Source organism: Oncorhynchus tshawytscha, linkage group LG17 (genome assembly GCF_018296145.1).
Source record: "Oncorhynchus tshawytscha isolate Ot180627B linkage group LG17, Otsh_v2.0, whole genome shotgun sequence".
Taxonomy (NCBI): Eukaryota; Metazoa; Chordata; class Actinopteri; order Salmoniformes; family Salmonidae; genus Oncorhynchus; species Oncorhynchus tshawytscha.
Window position 1 is genome coordinate 5,354,691 of NC_056445.1, and position 20,008 is coordinate 5,374,698.

The following is a 20,008-nucleotide window of genomic DNA, read 5'->3' on the forward strand; positions in this document are numbered from 1 at the left end:
ATCTCCGCATGTGTGGTTCTCACCGCGAAGCATGGAGGAGGAGGTGTGATGTTGTGGTGGTGCTTTGCTGGTGACACTGTCTGTGATTGATTTAGAATTCAAGGCACACTTAACCAGCATGGCTACCACAGCATTCTGCAGCAATACTCCATTCCATCTGGTTTGCACTTAGTGGGACTATCATTTATTTTTCAACGGGACAATGACCCAAAACACACCTCCAGGCTGTGTAACGGCTATTTGACCAAGGAGAGTGATGTAGTGCTGCATCAGATGACCTGGCCTCCACAATCACCCGACCTCAACCCAATTGAGATGAGTTGGGCCGCAGAGTAAAGGAAAAGCAGCCAACAAGGGCTCAGCTTATGTGGGAACTCCTGCAAGACTGTTGGAAAAGCATTCCAGGTGAATCTGGTTGAGAGAATGCCAAGAGTGTGCAAAGCTGTCATCAAGGCAAAGGGTGGTTACTTTGACGAATCTGAAATATAAAATGTTTTGATTTGTTTAACACTTTTTTTGGTTACTACATACGTGTTTTTTCATAGTTTGTCTTCACTATAATTCTACAATGTAAAAATAAAGAAAAACAATGGAATGAGTAGGTGTCCAAACCTTTGACTGGTACTGTATACTGAAACACAAACTGGCCCCAACTGCAGGGTCCTACATATTTCATATCCATAACATGTAACTATCGTATAGACTTATGTTCTCAGAATTACTGTGTGTTCCTAGATAAATATTATATATTAAAAGCAGTAGCTGCAGTACCCTCTCCAGCCTGGTGGGACGCTGCTTCCGGCGTCTGCGGTGGCGCTTCAGTAGCCTAGAGGCTGTGCTCTGTTCTGTGGTGCTGCTGAACCTGAGAGGGGAATGGAGAATGGAGGCGTTAACCCTTCCCTAAGGAAGCCTGTAATTGGCTCAGCAACTATATCTCAAACACAACTCGGTGTCAATGTGAAACAGTAAAAAAAAAATCTAGGTTCCTGGATATCACATAAGGGGTTCCCCAAGGCTCTATTTTAGGGCTTGTTTTGTTAACCATTTATATAAATGATATAGGCAAAGTGGTGATGCTGGGCCAAATAAGTTCAAGTTATTAAACAATCGTGGTTGACGGCCCATGCTCTGTGTGTGTGTGACTGACCTGCTCATGGTGTCATCGTCCGAGTCACAGAAGCTGGTGGTGTCCAGCTCACTGCTCATGATGGTGGAGGCACTCTCGTAGCCTGCCAGGTGGCGATCCCGACGGCTCTGACCATTCATCCGCGGCCCTTTGGAAAGCAGAGGGGCAACAGAGATAAGGACGATCATGGGGGAAACGAGCATCGTCCAAACATTACTCCTTTAGTACCTAGACTAGAGCATATCACTTATATGCCACTTTGCCAAAGCGACAATATAATTAACATTTTTTTTTACCCCTTTTTGTCCCAAATTTCATGGTATCCAATTGGTAGTTACAGTCTTGTGCCATCGCTACAACTCCCGTACGGACCCGGGAGAGATGAAGGTCAAGAGTCGTGCGTCCTCCGAAACACAGCTCAGCCAAGCTGCACTGCTTCTTTACACAATGCCCACTTAACCCGGAAGCCAGCCACACCAGTGTGTCGGAGGAAACACCGTACACCTGGCGACCGTGTCAGCGCGCATTGCGCCCGGCCTGCCACCGAAGTCGCTAATGCCCGATGGGACAAAAACATCCCTGCCGGCCAAACCCTCCCCTAACCCAGACAACGTTGGGCCAATTGTGCGCCGCCCCATGGGTCTCCAGGTTGCAGCTGGCAGCAACAGGGCCTGGACTCGAACCAGGATCTCTTAGTGGCACAGCGATGCAGTGCCTTAGACTACTGCGCCACTCGGGAGGCCGTACAATTAAACTTTTTAGTCATTTAGCAGACGCTCTTATCCAGAGAGACTTAGTCACATACACATCCTAAAAATGTATGTAATGCCTGCAGGAATTGAACCTACGACCTTGGCGTTTTGCGCAATTTTCTTACCAACTGGACCACTCAAACAGTTACTGACCATGCTGCTCCATGCTTTCCCTCCGTCTGGGCTTCTCCCTTCTGAATGACACCACTGACTCTGTCTCAGTACACTCATCCAGGTTCTCAACACTACCCGCCACATTGGGACTGGAGGAAGAATGAGGGGGGAGAACAAGGATGTTTTAGAATGCCATTGTCATTAATGGAAAAACAACTCCATGTCTGTTTCCTCTTTTGACATATCGTAAAGGCATCCTGATGAAAGTAGTCAGCATTTTTCCTGTTCTCACAATCCCAATCCACTGTACCATTCCATTCAATCATTAGATCATTCACTGGAGCTTCCACTTTTTATTGCATTTACTTAACTCCCAGCCGTGTGTGTGTGTGTGTGTGTGTGTGTGTGGGTGGATCAGGCTATGCTGTAGGGCTTCAACCTACTGGAATGACGGGGGTCTGGAGTCTCCGATGCCCCCTGTCCTCTCCACCGGTAGGGGAGGCAGGGGGGAAGGGGGAGGAGAGGACTCCGTACAGACCTCCACCGGGGGACGAGGGGGCTCTGCAAGGGGACTGTCTGAGGATACCAGCTAGAGGAGGAGGGGGGGGTGGGGGGGGCAACAGAAACAAAGTCGAAAAACGGACCTATTCACAAAAGCAAACGTCATGCTTGCTCACCTACCACCAAACTAGCATGCTGTCAAAACAAACAGCAGGACCACATCAGTGAAAACAAGATCCAAGTTATTATTCTTGATAAAGAACTCAAATCTGTATTGAGCGCTGTCTGTAATCATTGACACAAGTGAGAAGTATTGAGGTTACTGCTGACCGGGTGGACAAAGTGCCATGCAACACAATCAGTAGACGAAAGGTGAGAGTCAGCATCTTACCCATGAGACAACTCTCCCATTGAAACAAGGTAGTTTGGCAGCATCATCCGAAATCTCTTCCTTCACCACACTACGGACATAACACAGATCGAGAGATGAGTGATACACACACACACTACAGACATACCACACAGACAGAGAGCGAGAGATCTCAAATATGCCATTGTTCACTTGCCCATGCTTCAGGCAGAGTGGATGTCATACGCTCACTCACTCAGACCTACAACATTATTTCAAAAACAAAAATGGATGATTTGTACATTGCTAAAAAACATTTTTGATTAAATATGGAGCCTACTTTCCTTATTATTTCAAATAGGTACTTTTAGTATCATAGTTATTACCTTACACACTTGGTTTGTGAAACCAGACCTAAATGCCACTATCGTACAACAGCATCTCTAGACACAAACACTCATTCTCCCTCTTCTGGTGCTTCATTACATATTCCTTTCCCTCCTGTCTGTGGGTGCGTATTATTTGGTCTGTATGGGTTTATCCACCCATCTCTCCTTTGTTGGAATGCCCGGGTGCCTGTCCATGCCTGTCACTGTGTGAGGGAAGGCATTTTTCTGTGTATGGCCTTGTGATTACCGTCCCATGTCCTCCATCACTTGAGCTAAAGATATTATGAATAACCAGACACTGAAGAGGATTTACAGTTTATGATAAGCACATGCATTTATTAATAACAATGTGGGTTAGAGATGTCCTCAATTGTTGCTGATCACCTGTAAAGGAAGGAACATGTATTAGGAGTATGAGTTGGGAGCGTTGGTAATTGGTGTGTCACAGAAAGCTTTTGCTGTGCTTCCCGTTGTTATAACTCTTTATGTTTGTGTATTTACTGATCAAAATGTTAAGGCAAAGCTGTAAAAATGTAAATGATTACCTTGTATTTCCCCGTTGATTGAAGGGGGTATCTTTTTTGCACTATTGGTTAGAGCCTGTAAGTAAGCATTTCACTGTAAAGTGAACACCTGTTGTATTCGGCGCACATGACAAAAACTTTGATTTGATCTGTTCGAGTCTAGGTTGAAGATAATCCTTTTTTTTTTTAGATGAAACCAACGATGATCTATTATACTAACAAGATAGTCGAGTGACTGCTCTTACAATGAAAATACATGTCCTCAAAAGATGGAAGGCAGTGGGAGGAAGAGAAATCAGGTGGGACCATTCTAGCCAATGAGAGGGCAGATATGCGTGTGAACAACAGGCACAATTCCAATATAACTTATTTTTTCAGTCTGAAAATTATTTTCTCCTCTTGGAAAATATTTTGGGGTCTTATTTTTGTGTGAAATATTTTAGAATATCGAACTAATTTCAAGCAATTCTACGTATTTTGTCATGGCTAATGCAGTGTTCCTCTGTTCATAACGCAATCAATGGGGATGTGCTCTGAACCAATGCTGGCCGTTAGACCGCACTCAAACTGTATAAAGGCCATAAGCAAACAAATACATGCTCATCCAGAAGCGCTGCTCCTAGTGGCCGGGGACTTTAATGCAGGCAAAATTAAATCCGTTTTACCTCATTTCAGCCAGTATGTCACATGTGCATATAGAGGGAAAAAAACCTCTCGATCACCTTTACTCCACACAGAGACACATAAAAAGCTCTAACTCTGACCAGAATTCTATCCTCCCGATTCCTGCTTACAAGCAAAAACTGAAGCAGGAAGCACCAGTGACCCACTCAATAAGGAAGTGGTCAGATGACACGGATGCTACAGGACTGTTTTGCTAGCACAGGAATATGTTCCTGGATTCATCCAATGGCATTGAGTATACCACCTCAGTCACTGGCTTAATCAATAAGTGCATCGACGACCTCATCACCACAGTGACCGTACGTACATATCCCAACCAGAAGCCATGGATTACAAGCAACATCCGCAATTCATTAAAGATCCTACAATGTGATTTTCTGGATTTTTTTTCTCATTTTGTCTGTCATAGTTGAAGTGTGCCTATGATAAATTACAGGCCTCATCTTTTTAAGTGGGAGAACTTGCACAATTGGTGGCTGACAATACTTTTTTGCCCCACTGTATATAATAGATTAAATTAATTTAGTCTCAAATAAATAATGAAACATGCTCAATTTGGTTTAAATAATGCAGAAACAGTGTTGAAGAATAAAGTAAAAGTGCAATATGTGCCATGTAAAAAAGCTAACATTTAATAAGTTCCTTGCTCAGAACATGAGAACATATGAAAGCTGGTGGTTCAATATTCCCAGTTCTTCAATATTCCCAGTAAAGAAATATTAGGTTGCAGTTATTATAGGAATTATGACGCGTCAACTATTTCTCTCTATACCATTTGTATTTCAAATACCTTTGACTATTGGATGTTCTAATAGGCACTTTAGTATTGCCAGCCTAATCTCAGGAGTTGATAGGCTGTGATCAAGCATTGCTAAGAGCTGCTGGCAAACGCAGTAAAGTTCGAATTAATGCTTACGAGCCTACTGCTGCCTACCACCGCTCAGTCAGACTGCTCTATCAAATCATAGACTTAATTATAATATAATTATCACAGAAATACGAGCCTTTGTCATTAAAATGGTCTAATCCGGAAACTAATTTCGAAAACAAAACGTTTATTCTTTCAGTGAAATATGGAACCGTTCCGTATGTTATCAAAACGGGTGGCAACCCTAAATTTAAATACTGCTGTTACATTGCACAACCTTCAATGTTATGTCATAATTATGTAAAATTCTGGCAAATAGTTCGCAACGAGCCAGGCGGCCCAAACTGTTGCATATATGCAATGAACGCAGAGAAGTATCACAATTTCCCTAGTTAATATTACCTGCTAACATTCATTTATTTTAACTAAATATCTAGGTTTAAAAAATATATACTTCTGTGTATTGATTTAAGAAAGGCAAAATATGTTTATGGTTAGGTACATTCGTGCAACGATTGTGTTTTTTTCGTGAATGCTCCTTTGTTAAATCATCACCCGTTTGGTGAAGTATGCTGTGATTCGATGATAAATTAACAGACACCCCATTGATTATATGCAACGCAGGACAAGCTAGATAACCTAGTAATATCATCAACTACATGTAGTTAACTAGTGATTATGTGAAGATTGTTTATAAGTTAAGTTTAATGCTAGCTAGCAACTTACCTTGGCTCCTTGCTGCTCTCGCGTAACGGGTGGTCAGCCTTCCACGCAGTAGCCTAGTGGAATGCAATGTAATCGGCCATAATCGGTGTCCAAAAACTGTTTACCGATTGTTATGAAAACTTGAAATCGGTCCTAATTAAATCGGCCATACCGATTAATTGGTTGACCTCTAATAGAGCTCCATTTTAATGGATTGGTCTGCCTATCCAGGTGAGAGACGCAGATTCAGTCTCAACCTTCAAGTCTTTATTGAAGACTCATCTCTTCAGTAGGTCTTATGATTGAGTGTAGTCTGGCCCAGTGGTGTGAAGGTGAATGGAAAGGCAATGGAGCGACGAACCGTCCTTGCGGTCTCTGCCTAGCCGGTTCCCCTCTCTCCATGCCTGCGGCTATGGAACCCTGACCTGTTCACCGGACATGCTACCTGTGCCAGACCTGCTGTTTTCAACTCTCTCCCTCTACCGCACCTGCTGTCTCTAACGCTGAATGATCGGCTATGAAAAGCCAACTGACATTTACTCCTGAGGTGCTGACCTGTTGTATCCTCTACAACAAATGATTATTATTTGACCCTGCTTTTCATCTATGAACATTTCTAACAGTACATGGCCAAGATGTTCAATCTCCACCCGGCACAGCCAGAAGACTGGCCACCCCTCAAGAGCCTGGTTCCTCTCTAGGTTCCTACCTAGATTCCTGCCTTCCTAGGGAGTTTTTCCTAGCCACCGTGCTTCTACATCTGCATTGCTTGGTGTTTGGGGTTTTAGGCTGGTTTCTGAAAAGCACTTTGTGACATCAGCTGATGTAAGAAGGGCTTTATAAATAAATGTGATTGAGTGAGTCCCGCACCTTGAAAGCGGGAGTGCTACCCTTTAGCTCAGTGTGGATGTTGCTTGTAATCCATGGCTTCTGGTTGGGGCATGTATGTACAGTGACTGTGGGGACGACGTCCTCGAATGCACTTATTGATGAAGCCAGTGACTGATGTGGTGTACTCCTCAATGCCATTGGAATAATCCCAGAACGTATTCCAGTCTGTGCAAGCATAACAGTCCTGTAGCTTAGCATCTGCTTCATATGACCACTTTCTTATTGACCGAGTCACTGGTGCTTCCTGCTTTAGTTTGTGCTTGTAAGCAGAAATCAGGAGGATAGAAATAAGGTAAGATTTGCCAAATGGAGGACGGGGAGAGCTTTGTACGCGTCTGTGTGTGTGGAGTAAAAGGTGGTCTAGAGATTTTTTTCCCCTCTGGTTGTACATTTAACATGCTGATAGAAATTTGGTAAAACTGATTTGAGTTTCCCTGCATTAAAGTCCCCGGCCACTAGGAGCACCACCTGGACGAGCGTTTTCCTGTTTGCTTATGGCCGTATACAGCTCATTGAGTACAAATATGCATAGGCCACCGCCCCTGGTCTTAAGAGGCCGCTGTTCTATCCTGACAAAAAAGCTTAAAACCCGCCAGCTGTATGTTACTCATGTCGTCGTTCTGCCGACTCGGTGAATCATAAGATATTACAGTTAATGTCCCGTTGGCAGGATATACGTGCTCGTAGTTTGTCTATTTGATTATCGATTGATTGTAAATGGACTAATAGGATCGATGGTAAAGGTAGATTACCCTCTCTGCGACAGATCCTTACAAGGCACCCGGCCCTGTGTCCACGATACCTCTGTCTTTTCCTCCTGTGAATGACTGGGATGAGGGCCTTGTCGGGTGTCTGGAGTAAATTCTTCCCATCCGACTTGTTGAAGAAGAATTCCTCCAGTACGGGGTGAGTAATCACTGCCCTGATATCAAGAAGCTCTTTTCGGTCATAAGACACGGTGGCAGAAACATCTACAAGTTAAATAACGCAAAAAAACATACAAAAATAGCACAATTCGTTATTGGGTCATAAAACAGCGGCCATCTCTTTCAGCGCCATTATCATACATTATTATATAGATCGTTGAGTGCGGTCTTAGGGCCAGCATGGGTTCAGAGCACATGCCATTGATTATGTTATGAACAGAGGAACACAGCATTAGCCATGGCAAAATACATAAAATTTCCAGCAATTCTTCAAAACAGCAAAATGTTCTTTCAGCTCAATGAAAGTGTTGAATTGCATAAAATTAGCTATAGAATAGCAGAATTCCCTACGCCGCCAAGATACTTTTCTAACTAATGGACTGTTAGTTTACACTTCCTCTTACAATGAACTGTGGGAAGGTCACAGTAATGAAATATTCTACCAAATCTATTAAATTTAAAATGCTGATTACTTCTACTAGCCATTATCATTCACATGATGACAGAGAAGGCACCACAGGTTCCAAAGTGGTGTGTCAAAATTCGTAAGCATCTTCTGGGGCCTGGAGTTTTTCCTGAAAATCATGACCTGGTCAGGTAAAACTCAGTCCTACTCGTAAAGCTTTTACAGGGTCTAACGTAACTTTTCCCCCTCACTGGACTGGACATGGTGTAGTTTTTAAATGCATTGTGGTCATGCAGAGCCTATAGGTTACCTGCTTCCTCTCTATATGCAGCTATTAATAGGCAATATTTTGTTATTATATTTGTTATTTGTTAGCATTAAAAGGCTATTTAATATAATTTAGCAACGTAAGTCGTTACTCTACTCTTTAGAATTGCATTGTATTCATTTAATTTATTTTTGTTTCTAAAGTATGTCATTGAGAATTTTTTAAAATTACATCTCAAAATATCACGCTGCACCTTTAAGACAATTGCGTTCGAAATGACATCTACCTGGCTACAGCAGGCTAACCAAGACAAATGCTAATGTGTTTTTGTAGGTTTCTTTTTGCAGACTCAACAGTCACCAGCATATTGATAGAATGTTCACTATTGGAAGTTAACTTTCGTAAAATCACTTTCCCTAAAATAAATAAGCTCAGCAAGTAGATTGATGGACTTATTTTTGCTCAGGACAGCTTGAAATTAATACAATGCTGTGTGAACGTAGCTCTGCTCGAGAAGTTGTGATTTGCTGGAGCATATTGGTGCTTGAATGAACGGCCAATCATATTGCATAAATAGCACGCTTGTCTACATGTAGTCTTCAATGGTTTTTAATGGTAGTCTGTGATGACAGTGCAGGTACATTTTGAACTGGAATACAAAAATGCGCTGACAAGTAGTCTATCTGGCCAGGTTGGTGCTACTGCTTTGAAAGTGGTGTGCAGATTGAAAAGCAGGCCTACTGGGGCAAATGCTGTCGTCTTGCCACATGTTTTCCGGCGGCTCTGCCTGAATATAAGACACTTTTTTTTTTTTGGTAACATATCATGGGAGAGGGTCCCTGGCCAAGAACGTTTCAAAACCCTTGCTCTAGAGCGTGTTAGTATTTATATTGTACAGTTACGGGCTATTATCTTCACTTGCAAATAAAACGCCTCAATCTGGTCAAGATCTGCCGTTGTCTCACTTCAAATCCAACTGCATGGTCAATTTCACAGGTGTCTAAATTATATTGAGGTAAAGAAAAATACCATGCATAATGTTCTGCAACTTTACTGAATGGCTTTGACAAATGGAATTAAGTAGGGCTGGGCGATATCTAATTTATTTGAATTCATGTTTTTGCGCAATATTCCAAAATACTCATGGTTTTATTATTTTTATGAGTATTTACGGCCGCTTGTTCTCGTGTTGTATTTTTAGTCTCACATCTTTCGCTCCTTCTGTGCTGTGTGCACCTCCACATTTACACCAGAGATCTATATAAAGAAGAGATGCACATCTCCGCCCTAACAAAAGGAAGTTGTTGTCCCAAATGCGGGAAGGCAGGTGACAAGATTAGGTCCAAAATAGGTCCATAGAAACACATTGGGCTTATTTTGGACAGATTTTAGCTCAAGTGGAACCTCTTGCTTCGTATTTTCCTCTATGGTTTACACACATCAAGCCCCTCCCCCCGCCTCTCACGCCAACAAAATTGAGAGATTACAATTTCCTCTCTGACAAGCAGTTTCAACTCACTATCTGCATTCAGTCCAACAGGTCATATAGACAAACACATTGAGACATTATTTTACTGTAATAGAGAACTTTAACAAAACCCTTTTTAATGTCTCAACTAAAATTGCGTGCAGAGCAGACAACTAAAACGGGAGTATAAATGAATATTGAATCTGGAAAATAAATGCTCAATTTGTTGCGCACGGCATTGGAGTACTGCTAGCAGCATTTTAGCCAAAGACTTATACTAGTTGTCTAGTCTTTTATAAATGTGCAATAAGCATAAAAATTATGGAAATGGAAACTCGTTCTCTTTGAGAAATAAGCTGGGCCACTTGATTTCAAAATCTGAACAAAGAGGACAGCCTAAGATGCTTTTCAAACAGTTAGAGACAGACAGATTGTTGAGACCTGTGTTAATTTTCTATAGCTTAATGCCTACTACAAGAAGTGAGTCAATATTAGTGAATGTGCATTGTTTTAGTTAAATTTGTAACAAAAACAGGCATTTTCATAGACTTGAAAGCCAGATCAGTGATTAAGGCAAAAAAGAAAAGAAAAGCGGGTTCGTCAAATTCGTCATTGGAACCACTCGATATGATTGGTCATATAAAAACCTTGGGACCCAAATGCATAATGAGTGCTCTCATACCCCCTTGGTGGTCTGAAGCAATGACGCTGTGACGCTGGGTACCTCTAAGTCCGGCGGCGTAAGCTCGCAACATTTAAAGGAGGAACCACTAATATGGTGGTGAGAAACGGCGCTTTTCTTAGGCTGCGTTTACACAGGCAGCCTAATTGTTTGTAAAAGACTTGATTGTTCAAAAAACAAATAATTGGAGATAAGATCAGAATAGGGACGCCTGTGTAAACGCAGCCTTAGAGACTAGAGAAAGTTGTGTAGTTGTACATGCTAACAGGCAGCTAGCTACAGGACATGGTAGAGCAGACATATTGAAAGCCTACATTCTCTCCATTACGGTCTTCCCACCCATTTGTCTCATAGCCTAATGAATGTCAGCAGTCCATAAGTTAAAAGTACAGTCAGTATAGCTCGCTGTATTATCCAGGAGATAATTAGCCTGTTGTAGATGGGAGGGAATTTAACTTACCAGGGAGGCCAGCACTCAAACTAATGGCATAATAAGATTTGTCTGAGGTAGAAAATAGCTTTGTTTTTTTGTGTGTGGGTGTGTGTGTGTGTGTGTCAGGGTTTCCTTTAGGAAAATGTGGCGCCGGACAAATTTAACGGACCCATATGCATTGGGTACGTAACCCATTAGGGCATCCACTCACGGTGTACAGCATGACAAAAATCACATATAGATTATGGTAATTTCTTAACAGAACATGCAATCCTGTAATGAAGCATTTTAAAGCAATTTGCAGAAAACCCTAAACAGCACACTTGATGAGTGGTTCCATATGGGATAAAAATGAAAATCTCTGTTAGAAACTTAGTGGGAATCTAAAGATGCAACAACTAGAATGGGTTGCTAATATGACTAGGATTGTGCCTTTGGCTTCTGGACAACGGAAGAAAGTTGATATGAAAACCAATAGAACAGGAGAGAAATTGCAAAAAAAATAAAAAATAAAAATAGGGAACATAATGACCAAACCTAAAATAAATGTACACTTACACTACCGTTCAAAAGTTTGGGGTCACTTAGAAACCTATAGTCCAAGAAGAATGATGGTCAAATGCATTTCTGTCAAATGGTATTTGCATCAATGCAAAAATATATTTTTAACTATTTCCTACAATTCTTCACTTTCTTCACAGGGGGAATCCATATTTTTGAAATTAAAACAAATTTTCTTCAGTTCTGCCACAAATTATATGAACTCGAGTAAATCCATTTTTAGAATCCAAGGCGAGACAAATACGTGTACATTTATCTAGGCCTACACGCCAACAGTGCCTTATGTATCATAACCATTAAAGATAAATTGCCCCATACAAGTGGGGGCAAAAAAAGTATTTAGTCAGCCACCAATTGTGCAAGTTCTCCCACTTAAAAAGATGAGGCCTGTCATTTTCATCATAGGTACACTTCAACTATGACAGACAAAATGAGAAGAGAAAAAAATCCAGAAAAATCACACTGTAGGATTTAATGAATTTGCAAATTATGGTGGAAAATAAGTATTTGGTCACCTACAAACAAGCAAGATTTCTGGCTCTCACAGACCTGTAACTTCTTCTTTAAGAGGCTCCTCTGTCCTCCACTCGTTACCAGTATTAATGGCACCTGTTTGAACTTGTTATCAGTATAAAAGACACCTGTCCACAACCTCAAACAGTCACACTCCAAACTCCACTATGGCCATGACCAAAGAGCTGTCAAAGGACACCAGAAACAAAATTGTAGACCTGCACCAGGCTGGGAAGACTGAATCTGCAATAAGTAAGCAACTTGGTTTGAAGAAATCAACTGTGGGAGCAATTATTAGGAAATGGAAGACATACAAGACCACTTATAATCTCCCTCGATCTGGGGCTCCACGCAAGATCTCATCCCGTGGGGTCAAAATGATCACAAGAACGGTGAGCCAAAATCCCAGAACCACACGGGGGGGACCTAGTGAATGACCTGCAGAGAGCTGGGACCAAAGTAACAAAGCCTACCATCAGTAACACACTACGCCGCCAGGGACTCAAATCCTGCAGTGCCAGACATGTCCAGGCCAGTCTGAAGTTTGCTAGAGAGCATTTGGATGATCCAGAAGAATATTGGGAGAATGTCATTTGGTCAGATGAAACCAAAATATAACTTTTTGGTAAAAACTCATCTCATCGTGTTTGGAGGACAAAAAATGCTGAGTTACATCCAAAGAACACCATACCTACTGTGAAGCATGGGGGTGGAAACATCATGCGTTGGGGCTGTTTTTCTACAAAGGGACCAGGACGACTGATCCGTGTAAATGAAAGAATGGGGCCATGTATCGTGAGATTTTGAGTGAAAACCTCTTTCCATCAGCAAGGTCATTGAAGATGAAACGTGGCTGGGTCTTTCAGCATGACAATGATCCCAAACACACCGCCGGGCAACGAAGAAGTGGCTTCGTAAGAAGCATTTCAAGGTCCTGGAGTGGCCTAGCCAGTCTCCAGATCTCAACCCCATAGAAAATCTTTGGAGGGAGTTGAAAGTCCGTGTTGCCCAGCAACAGCCCCAAAACATCACTGCTCTAGAGGAGATCTGCATGAAGGAATGGGCCAAAATACCAGCAACAGTGTGTGAAAACCTTGTGAAGACTTACAGAAAACGTTTGACCTCTGTCATTGCCAACAAAGGGTATACAACAAAGTATTCAGATAAGTATTTGGTCAATAAAAGTTTATTTTCCACCATAATTTGCAAATAAATTCATTAAAAATCCTACAATGTGATTTTCTGGATTTTATTTTCTCATTTTGTCTGTCACAGTTGAAGTGTACCTATGATGAAAATTACAGGCTTCTCTCTCATTTTTAAGTGGGAGAACTTGCACAATTGGTGGCTGACTAAATACTTTTTTGCCCCACTGTATATATTCAGTCAAATAAACAAACAAGTGCCATTTAAGGCTGATTTATTGAAACCATAAAGTATGTGGATACCTCTTCAAATGAGTGGATTTGGCCATTTCAGCCACACCCGTTGCCGACAGGTGTATAAAATTCGAGCACAGCCATGCAATCTCCATAGACAAACATTGGCAGGAGAATGGCCTTACTGAAGAGCACAGTGACTTTCAACGTGGCACCATCATAGGATTCCACCTTTCCAACAAGTCAGCTCGTCAAATTTCTGCCCTGCTAGAGCTGCCCCGGTCAAATGTAAGTGCTGTTATTGTGAAGTGGAAACGTCTAGGGGCTCAGACGCAACAAGGGCTTAGCCGCGAAATGGTAGGCCACACAAGCTCACAGAATGGGACTGCCGAGGGCTGAAGCACGTAAAAATAGTCTGTCCACGGTTGCAACACTCACTACTGAGTTCCAAACAGCCTCTGGAAGCAACGTCAGCACAAGAACTGTTAGTCGGGAGCTTCATGAAATGGGTTTTTATGGCCCGAGCAACCGCACAAAAGCATAAGATCAAAATACGCAATGCCAAGCGTCGGCTGGAGTGGGGTAAAACTTGTTGCCATTGAACTCTGGAGCAGTGGAAACAGGTTCTCTGGAGTGATAATTCACGCTTCACCATCTGGCAGTCCGACAGATCAATCTAGCTTTGGCGGATGCTATCGGACACTATCGGCCCGAATGCATAGTGCCACCTGTAAAGTTTGGTGGAGGAATAATGGTCTGGGGCTGTTTCTCATGATTTGGGCTAGGCCCCTTAGTTCCAGTGAAGGGAAATCTTAACACTACGGCATACAATTAAATTCTAGACGATTCTGTGCTTCCAACTTTGTGGCAACAGTTTGGGGAAGGCCCTTTCCAGTTTCAGCATGACAATACCCCTGTGCACAAAGCGAGGTCCAGTCAGAAATGGCTTGTCATGATCGGTGTGGAAAAACTCATATGGCCTGCACAGAGCCCTGACCTCAACCACAAACACCTTTGGGATGAATTGGAACGGCGACTGCCGTTCCAATTCAGTATTACAGTATTTGAAAGTTTTTCAGCATCTCTGGCAAAAAAACAACTAAAAAAGTGTACTTCCTACCTTCGACATGGACTTCTTTTTTGTTCGAAGCGCTGTCATAGTGTCGCCAAGAAAATGTATAAAAACTGTCTCAGCAGCATAAATATTTGATGCAACTAGGGTAGAAAATTGGCGTATTTGGTCAATATTACTTAGCAGAGCAGTTTAATCAAGGTACACATATCCTGTGCTTTTAACATATTGTACTTAGGCACAGACACAGTTTGGCTACATTGTAAGCGCAAAGCGGCCACAAGTTGCATATGGGGCTCAGCTAGGACTTACTTTTGTAACGGAATGAAAACATTGAACAATGTGATTTAACTAATTGACGTTGGGAAAATAGATGGCAAAAATACATAATGGCGTTAAGGGTGCACTATGCAGATGTCACTGACATTTCCTAAAATCCTAATAGTTCTCCTACTTTTGTTTGTGACAAAACAAGCAAGTATACTGTAGAGAATCATTGTACCATCTAAACCGCTGTGAAATATCTCTTCCATAACCAAAAATATTGTATTTTCACCTGGTGTGCAAAACCAAAAGACACAAAAATGAGAAGTATAGAAATAGTACACATAGAAATGTGAGTTATAGAGCTGTTCTCAGAATTTGGTTAGGTTTCCCAAAAAAGATACATTTTGCAGCTTTTAAAATGCCTGTAAACAGCTTGGGGAATTTTTTTCTCACAGATTCAATCATGTTATATTAGACATAGTCACATGCCTGTGCTCATCATGGTTCTTACAGGAAAAGTGAAAAAAAGTGAAAATGTGCCACTGGTGCATTCAGCTCAAATGATATGTAACACCCTGAGTGGACATGAAACAAATATAACAGGACAACAAAATACATATCATTTTCTTTTGGTGCAACTAGTGCTTTCTAACTGCACTGAACCAAAAGTGTCATTGTGGATGGAAGGAAAACTTTTTCCAGTGGGCAAAAACCATTCATCTTGAAGCATCTGTTGTGTGTGTGTGTGTGTATGTATGTGTGTATGTATGTATGTATGTATGTATGTATGTATGTATGTATGTATGTATGTATGTATGTATGTATGTATGTATGTATGTATGTATGTATGTATGTATGTATGTATGTATGTATGTATGCATGTATGCATGTATATATATACACACACACACAGCTCAAAAAAATAAAGAGAACACTTAAACAACACAATGTAACTCCAAGTCAATCACACTTCTGTGAAATCAAACTGTCCACTTAGGAAGCAACACTGATTGACAATAAATTTCACATGCTGTTGTGCAAATGGAATAGACATCAGGTGGAAATTATAGGCATTTAGCAAGACACCCCAATAAAGGAATGGTTCTGCAGGTGGTGACCAGGCCACTTCTCAGTTCCTATGCTTCCTGGCTGGTGTTTTGGTCACTTTTAATGCTGGCGGTGCTTTCACTCTAGTGGTAGCATGAGACGGAGTCTACAACCCACACATGTGGCTCAGGTAGTGCAGCTCATCCAGGATGGGACATCAATGCGAGCTGTGGCAAGGTTTGCTGTGTCTGTCAGCGTAGTGTCCAGAGCATGGGGGCATTACCAGGAGACAGGCCAGTACATCAGGAGACGTGGAGGAGGCCGTAGGAGGGCAACAACCCAGCAGCAGGACCGCTACCTCCGCCTTTGTGCAAGGAGGAGCAGGAGGAGCACTGACAGAGCCCTGCAAAATGACCTCCAGCAGGCCACAAATGTGCATGTGTCTGCTCAAACGGTCAGAAACAGACTCCATGAGGGTGGTATGAGGGCCCAAAGTCCACAGGTGGGGGTTGTGCTTACAGCCCAACACCGTGCAGGACGTTTGGCATTTGCCAGAGAACACCAAGATTGGAAAATTCGCCACTGGCGCCCTGTGTTCTTCACAGATGAAAGCAGGTTCATACTGAGCACGTGACAGAGTCTGGAGACACTGTGGAGAACGTTCTGCTGCCTGCAACATCCACCAGCATGACCAGTTTGGCGGTGGGTCAGTCATGGTGTGGGGTGGCATTTCTTTGGGGGGCCGCACAGCCCTCCATGTGCTTGCCAGAGGTAGCCTGACTGCCATTAGGTACCGAGATGAGATCCTCAGACCCCTTGTGAGACCATATGCTGGTGCGGTTGGCCCTGGGTTCCTCCTAATGCAAGACAATGCTAGACCTCATGTGGCTGGAGTGTGTCAGCAGTTCCTGCAAGAGGAAGGCATTGATGCTATGGACTGGCCCGCCCGTTCCCCAGACCCAAATCCAATTGAGCACATCTGGGACATCATGTCTCGCTCCATCCACCAACGCCACATTGCACCACAGACTGTCCAGGAGTTGGCGGATGCTTTAGTCCAGGTCTGGGAGGAGATCCCTCAGGAGACCATCCGCCACCTTATCAGGAGCATGACCAGGCGTTGTAGGGAGGTCATACAGGCACGTGGAGGCCACACACACTACTGAGCCTCATTTTGACTTGTTTTAAGGACATTACATCAAAGTTGGATCAGCCTGTAGTGTGGTTTTCCACTTTAATTTTGAGTGGGACTCCAAGTTCAGACCTCCATGGGTTGATAAATTTGATTTCCATTGATCATTTTTGTGTGATTTTGTTGTCAGCACATTCAACTATGTAAAGAAAAAAATATTTAATAAGAATATTTCATTCATTCAGATCTAGGATGTGTTATTTTAGTGTTCCCTTTATTTTTTTGAGCAGTATATATATATATATATATATATATATATATATATATAATGTGTGTGTAAAAAAAAAAGAGAAAAAAATGGACATCTACTTCAAAACAGACTAGTGCACAACATTACTTATCATTGAAAATGGAAAATGACCCAATTGATCATGATACTTTTCTGATAAAAAAAGTGGGGGTGAAAAAAACATGCACCCTGATTTTGAACGTGGTGATGCAGCTCCTTCATCGCTCAGGCGCCTGTGTGTGTTTTCAATGGTTGAAGTTGCTAAATCATGGCGGTCATGCTTTAAATGGCTGGAACTATGAATGTGTAAATCTAACCTCGGGCAGAGCAGGAAAGGCTCATTTGTTAAAGAGAATAGTCGACAGTCTGTGGCAGAGTGTTTTCTCCTGACTCTACTTAAGGGTCGAGAAGGAATGGGGTTTAGGTGAGGAGGAAGTGCAGCTGCTGTGAAGAGGGGAGAGTTCTGGCACTTAGCCCAAACACCGAGATTGCATTCCCAAATGGCACCATATTCACTATAGTGCACTACTTTTTTTGCACTACCCACAGGGCACTGGCCAAAAGTAGTGCACTATATAGGGAATAGGGTGCCATTTGTGACGTATTCAAACACAGAGGGATAGAAACACTGAAGACCCCCAGAGATGTATAGGCTACAGAACATCCTCTGTTTAAACAGTGCTGTTGAATAGGGAGTTGTGCATTTGTTTAATTTGCCTCTCACAAGAAAATATTATTGGGACAGTAAAAATACATGTAGAATATCTAAATATAGGCCCATGTTCCATTAGCTGATCATGATATGCCTCTAGTCTAACTATTGGTTATTACTATATAATTAGGCCTACGTATTAATATATGATTATACTTTCAAGGACAGAAATAAGGATTCAGGGCTGAATGAAGGAGGCTGTTGAATAGCTACATCATGTGTGAATAAAATATTTTAGGTTCTCTCTAAAGTGCACCAACTCACTGAATCCTAACTTGTTTGGATAGCTGTTACAATCAGTTACTTTGTGTCTCACTAAGAGAGCCATACTTGTTACATTGTTGCCAAAAGTTTGCAACATTGTTGCAACTCAGTCATAGCCAACTAAACTCCACGATTTAAGATCGAGTTGAGGCTCCACTAGTGTGGGAAGACTGGGGTTCTAAATGCAGGCTGTTCATTGAGTGCTGAAATTCCTTGTTTTTTACAAAAACGTCGTTTTATATGTCATTTCGGTGCTCCAATTGCCAACACCAGTTGTTCACGTGGAGTTGACGGCTCCTCAGTGGTGCCTTTTCAGAATGCTCATTTACATTCCGGAGGATGATGCTGGCCCTGGCATTATTAGAGACTAAAAAACGACCTTGTGCACCAAGTCAGCAGTTTATCGCAGTAAAAACAACATCTCCAGTAATAGTTCCTGGTCAACTGACATGGGACAGACCTACGTTAGGAAGCAATAGCTGAATAGCAGTGTGCCATTTCCTTGTCGAATAATTCAATTCATGCCTCGTGACAGAAATTACTTCTGTCCAACATCAATTAGCCTAGGCCATTTAAGACAACCCGTAGCTGGAGTAGCAAACCAGCTTCAATGCTTAATCACATTTAACAACCGTCCTTACCCGAAATCCTGATCCATAGATTTGAAGAAAAATTTATAATTCGGCTTGTTCAAAACTTGTTTGAAATCCAAAAGTGTTATGTCTTCCGAAGGAATAGGGATCTTCACCAGATACGGCGTCTCCTCCTCGTCTATGTGGTAGATTATTTTGGTTTCCGCCATTTCACCAGCCTTTTTCGGTCCCTCAGAACTTTACACACCGAGTAGAACAGTACGAGTGGACGAGGTCTGACCGTAAAGTTACACTCTCAAACTATTCTACTTCTGAAATCGCGACCATTTAAATGCTTCGCTTGGTTGGTTACTTGCAGCTGTCCTTGCATACATTAATTATTCGGTCGCTTTCCAGTTTGTGTTAGATAGTTTAATTCCCTCAGGTACGCTGAAATTCGTACAGTTTCCTACAACTTTTTAGGTATGAACTGGGTAGGGAAAGAGGGGGCACAAAGCTATCCTTGCACTGCCAGTAGCCAACGCGGCGTGTGACGTTATAGGCTACATAGGCGTATCTTTACGCCCCCTACATCCCCTTCCCTGCTCGGGACATCCAACTGAAATCCCAGCAGATAGCCTAGTCGTATAAAGGGAACACTTAAACAACACAATGTAACTCCAAGTCAATCACACTTCTGTGAAATCAAACTGTCCACTTAGGAAGCAACACTGATAGAAAATACATTTCACATGCTGTTGTGCAAATGGAATAGACAACAGGTGGAAATTATAGGCAATTAGCAAGACACCCCCAATAAAGGAGTGGTTCTGCAGGTGGTGACCAAAGATCACTTCTCAGTTCCTATGCGTCCCGGCTTCTGGTACAGTCAAATTAAACAGTGCAAAAATGTGGAACGTTTCCTTACATGCCAGAATGTCGAATAATAACAATACATTTACTCTACCAGTAGTCCATTCCTCCTCACTCATCTCCACTCAACACGCCATCAGTTTCAAACAGAAGACCTGCTTCTGCCATCTTACCGAACCCAACAAACACCTTCTTTAAATTTGCATTGTTGGATTAGGGCTGGACGACTGCATTTGTTCCC

At 42.2% G+C, this 20,008-nt stretch overlaps 1 protein-coding gene across 2 annotated transcripts in view; it reads right to left on the minus strand.

The window, feature by feature from the left end:
- LOC112216748 (segment polarity protein dishevelled homolog DVL-2) overlaps nt 1–19,548 on the minus strand; it is a 37,475-nt gene extending 17,927 nt beyond the window's left edge. The window contains exons 1-6 of one of the 2 annotated variants that reach the window (XM_024376794.2): nt 18,964–19,548; nt 2,885–2,954; nt 2,436–2,581; nt 2,032–2,141; nt 1,148–1,274; nt 772–862 (exon numbers count right to left, since the gene is read on the minus strand). In XM_024376794.2, the coding sequence (XP_024232562.1) occupies nt 772–862; nt 1,148–1,274; nt 2,032–2,141; nt 2,436–2,581; nt 2,885–2,954; nt 18,964–19,124 (705 nt within the window). In that variant the 5' untranslated portion in view covers nt 19,125–19,548. The remainder of the gene's footprint in view (nt 1–771; nt 863–1,147; nt 1,275–2,031; nt 2,142–2,435; nt 2,582–2,884; nt 2,955–18,963) is intronic. The other variant, XM_024376795.2, reaches the window with a different exon arrangement.
- Between the last annotated feature and the right edge of the window lie 460 nt (nt 19,549–20,008).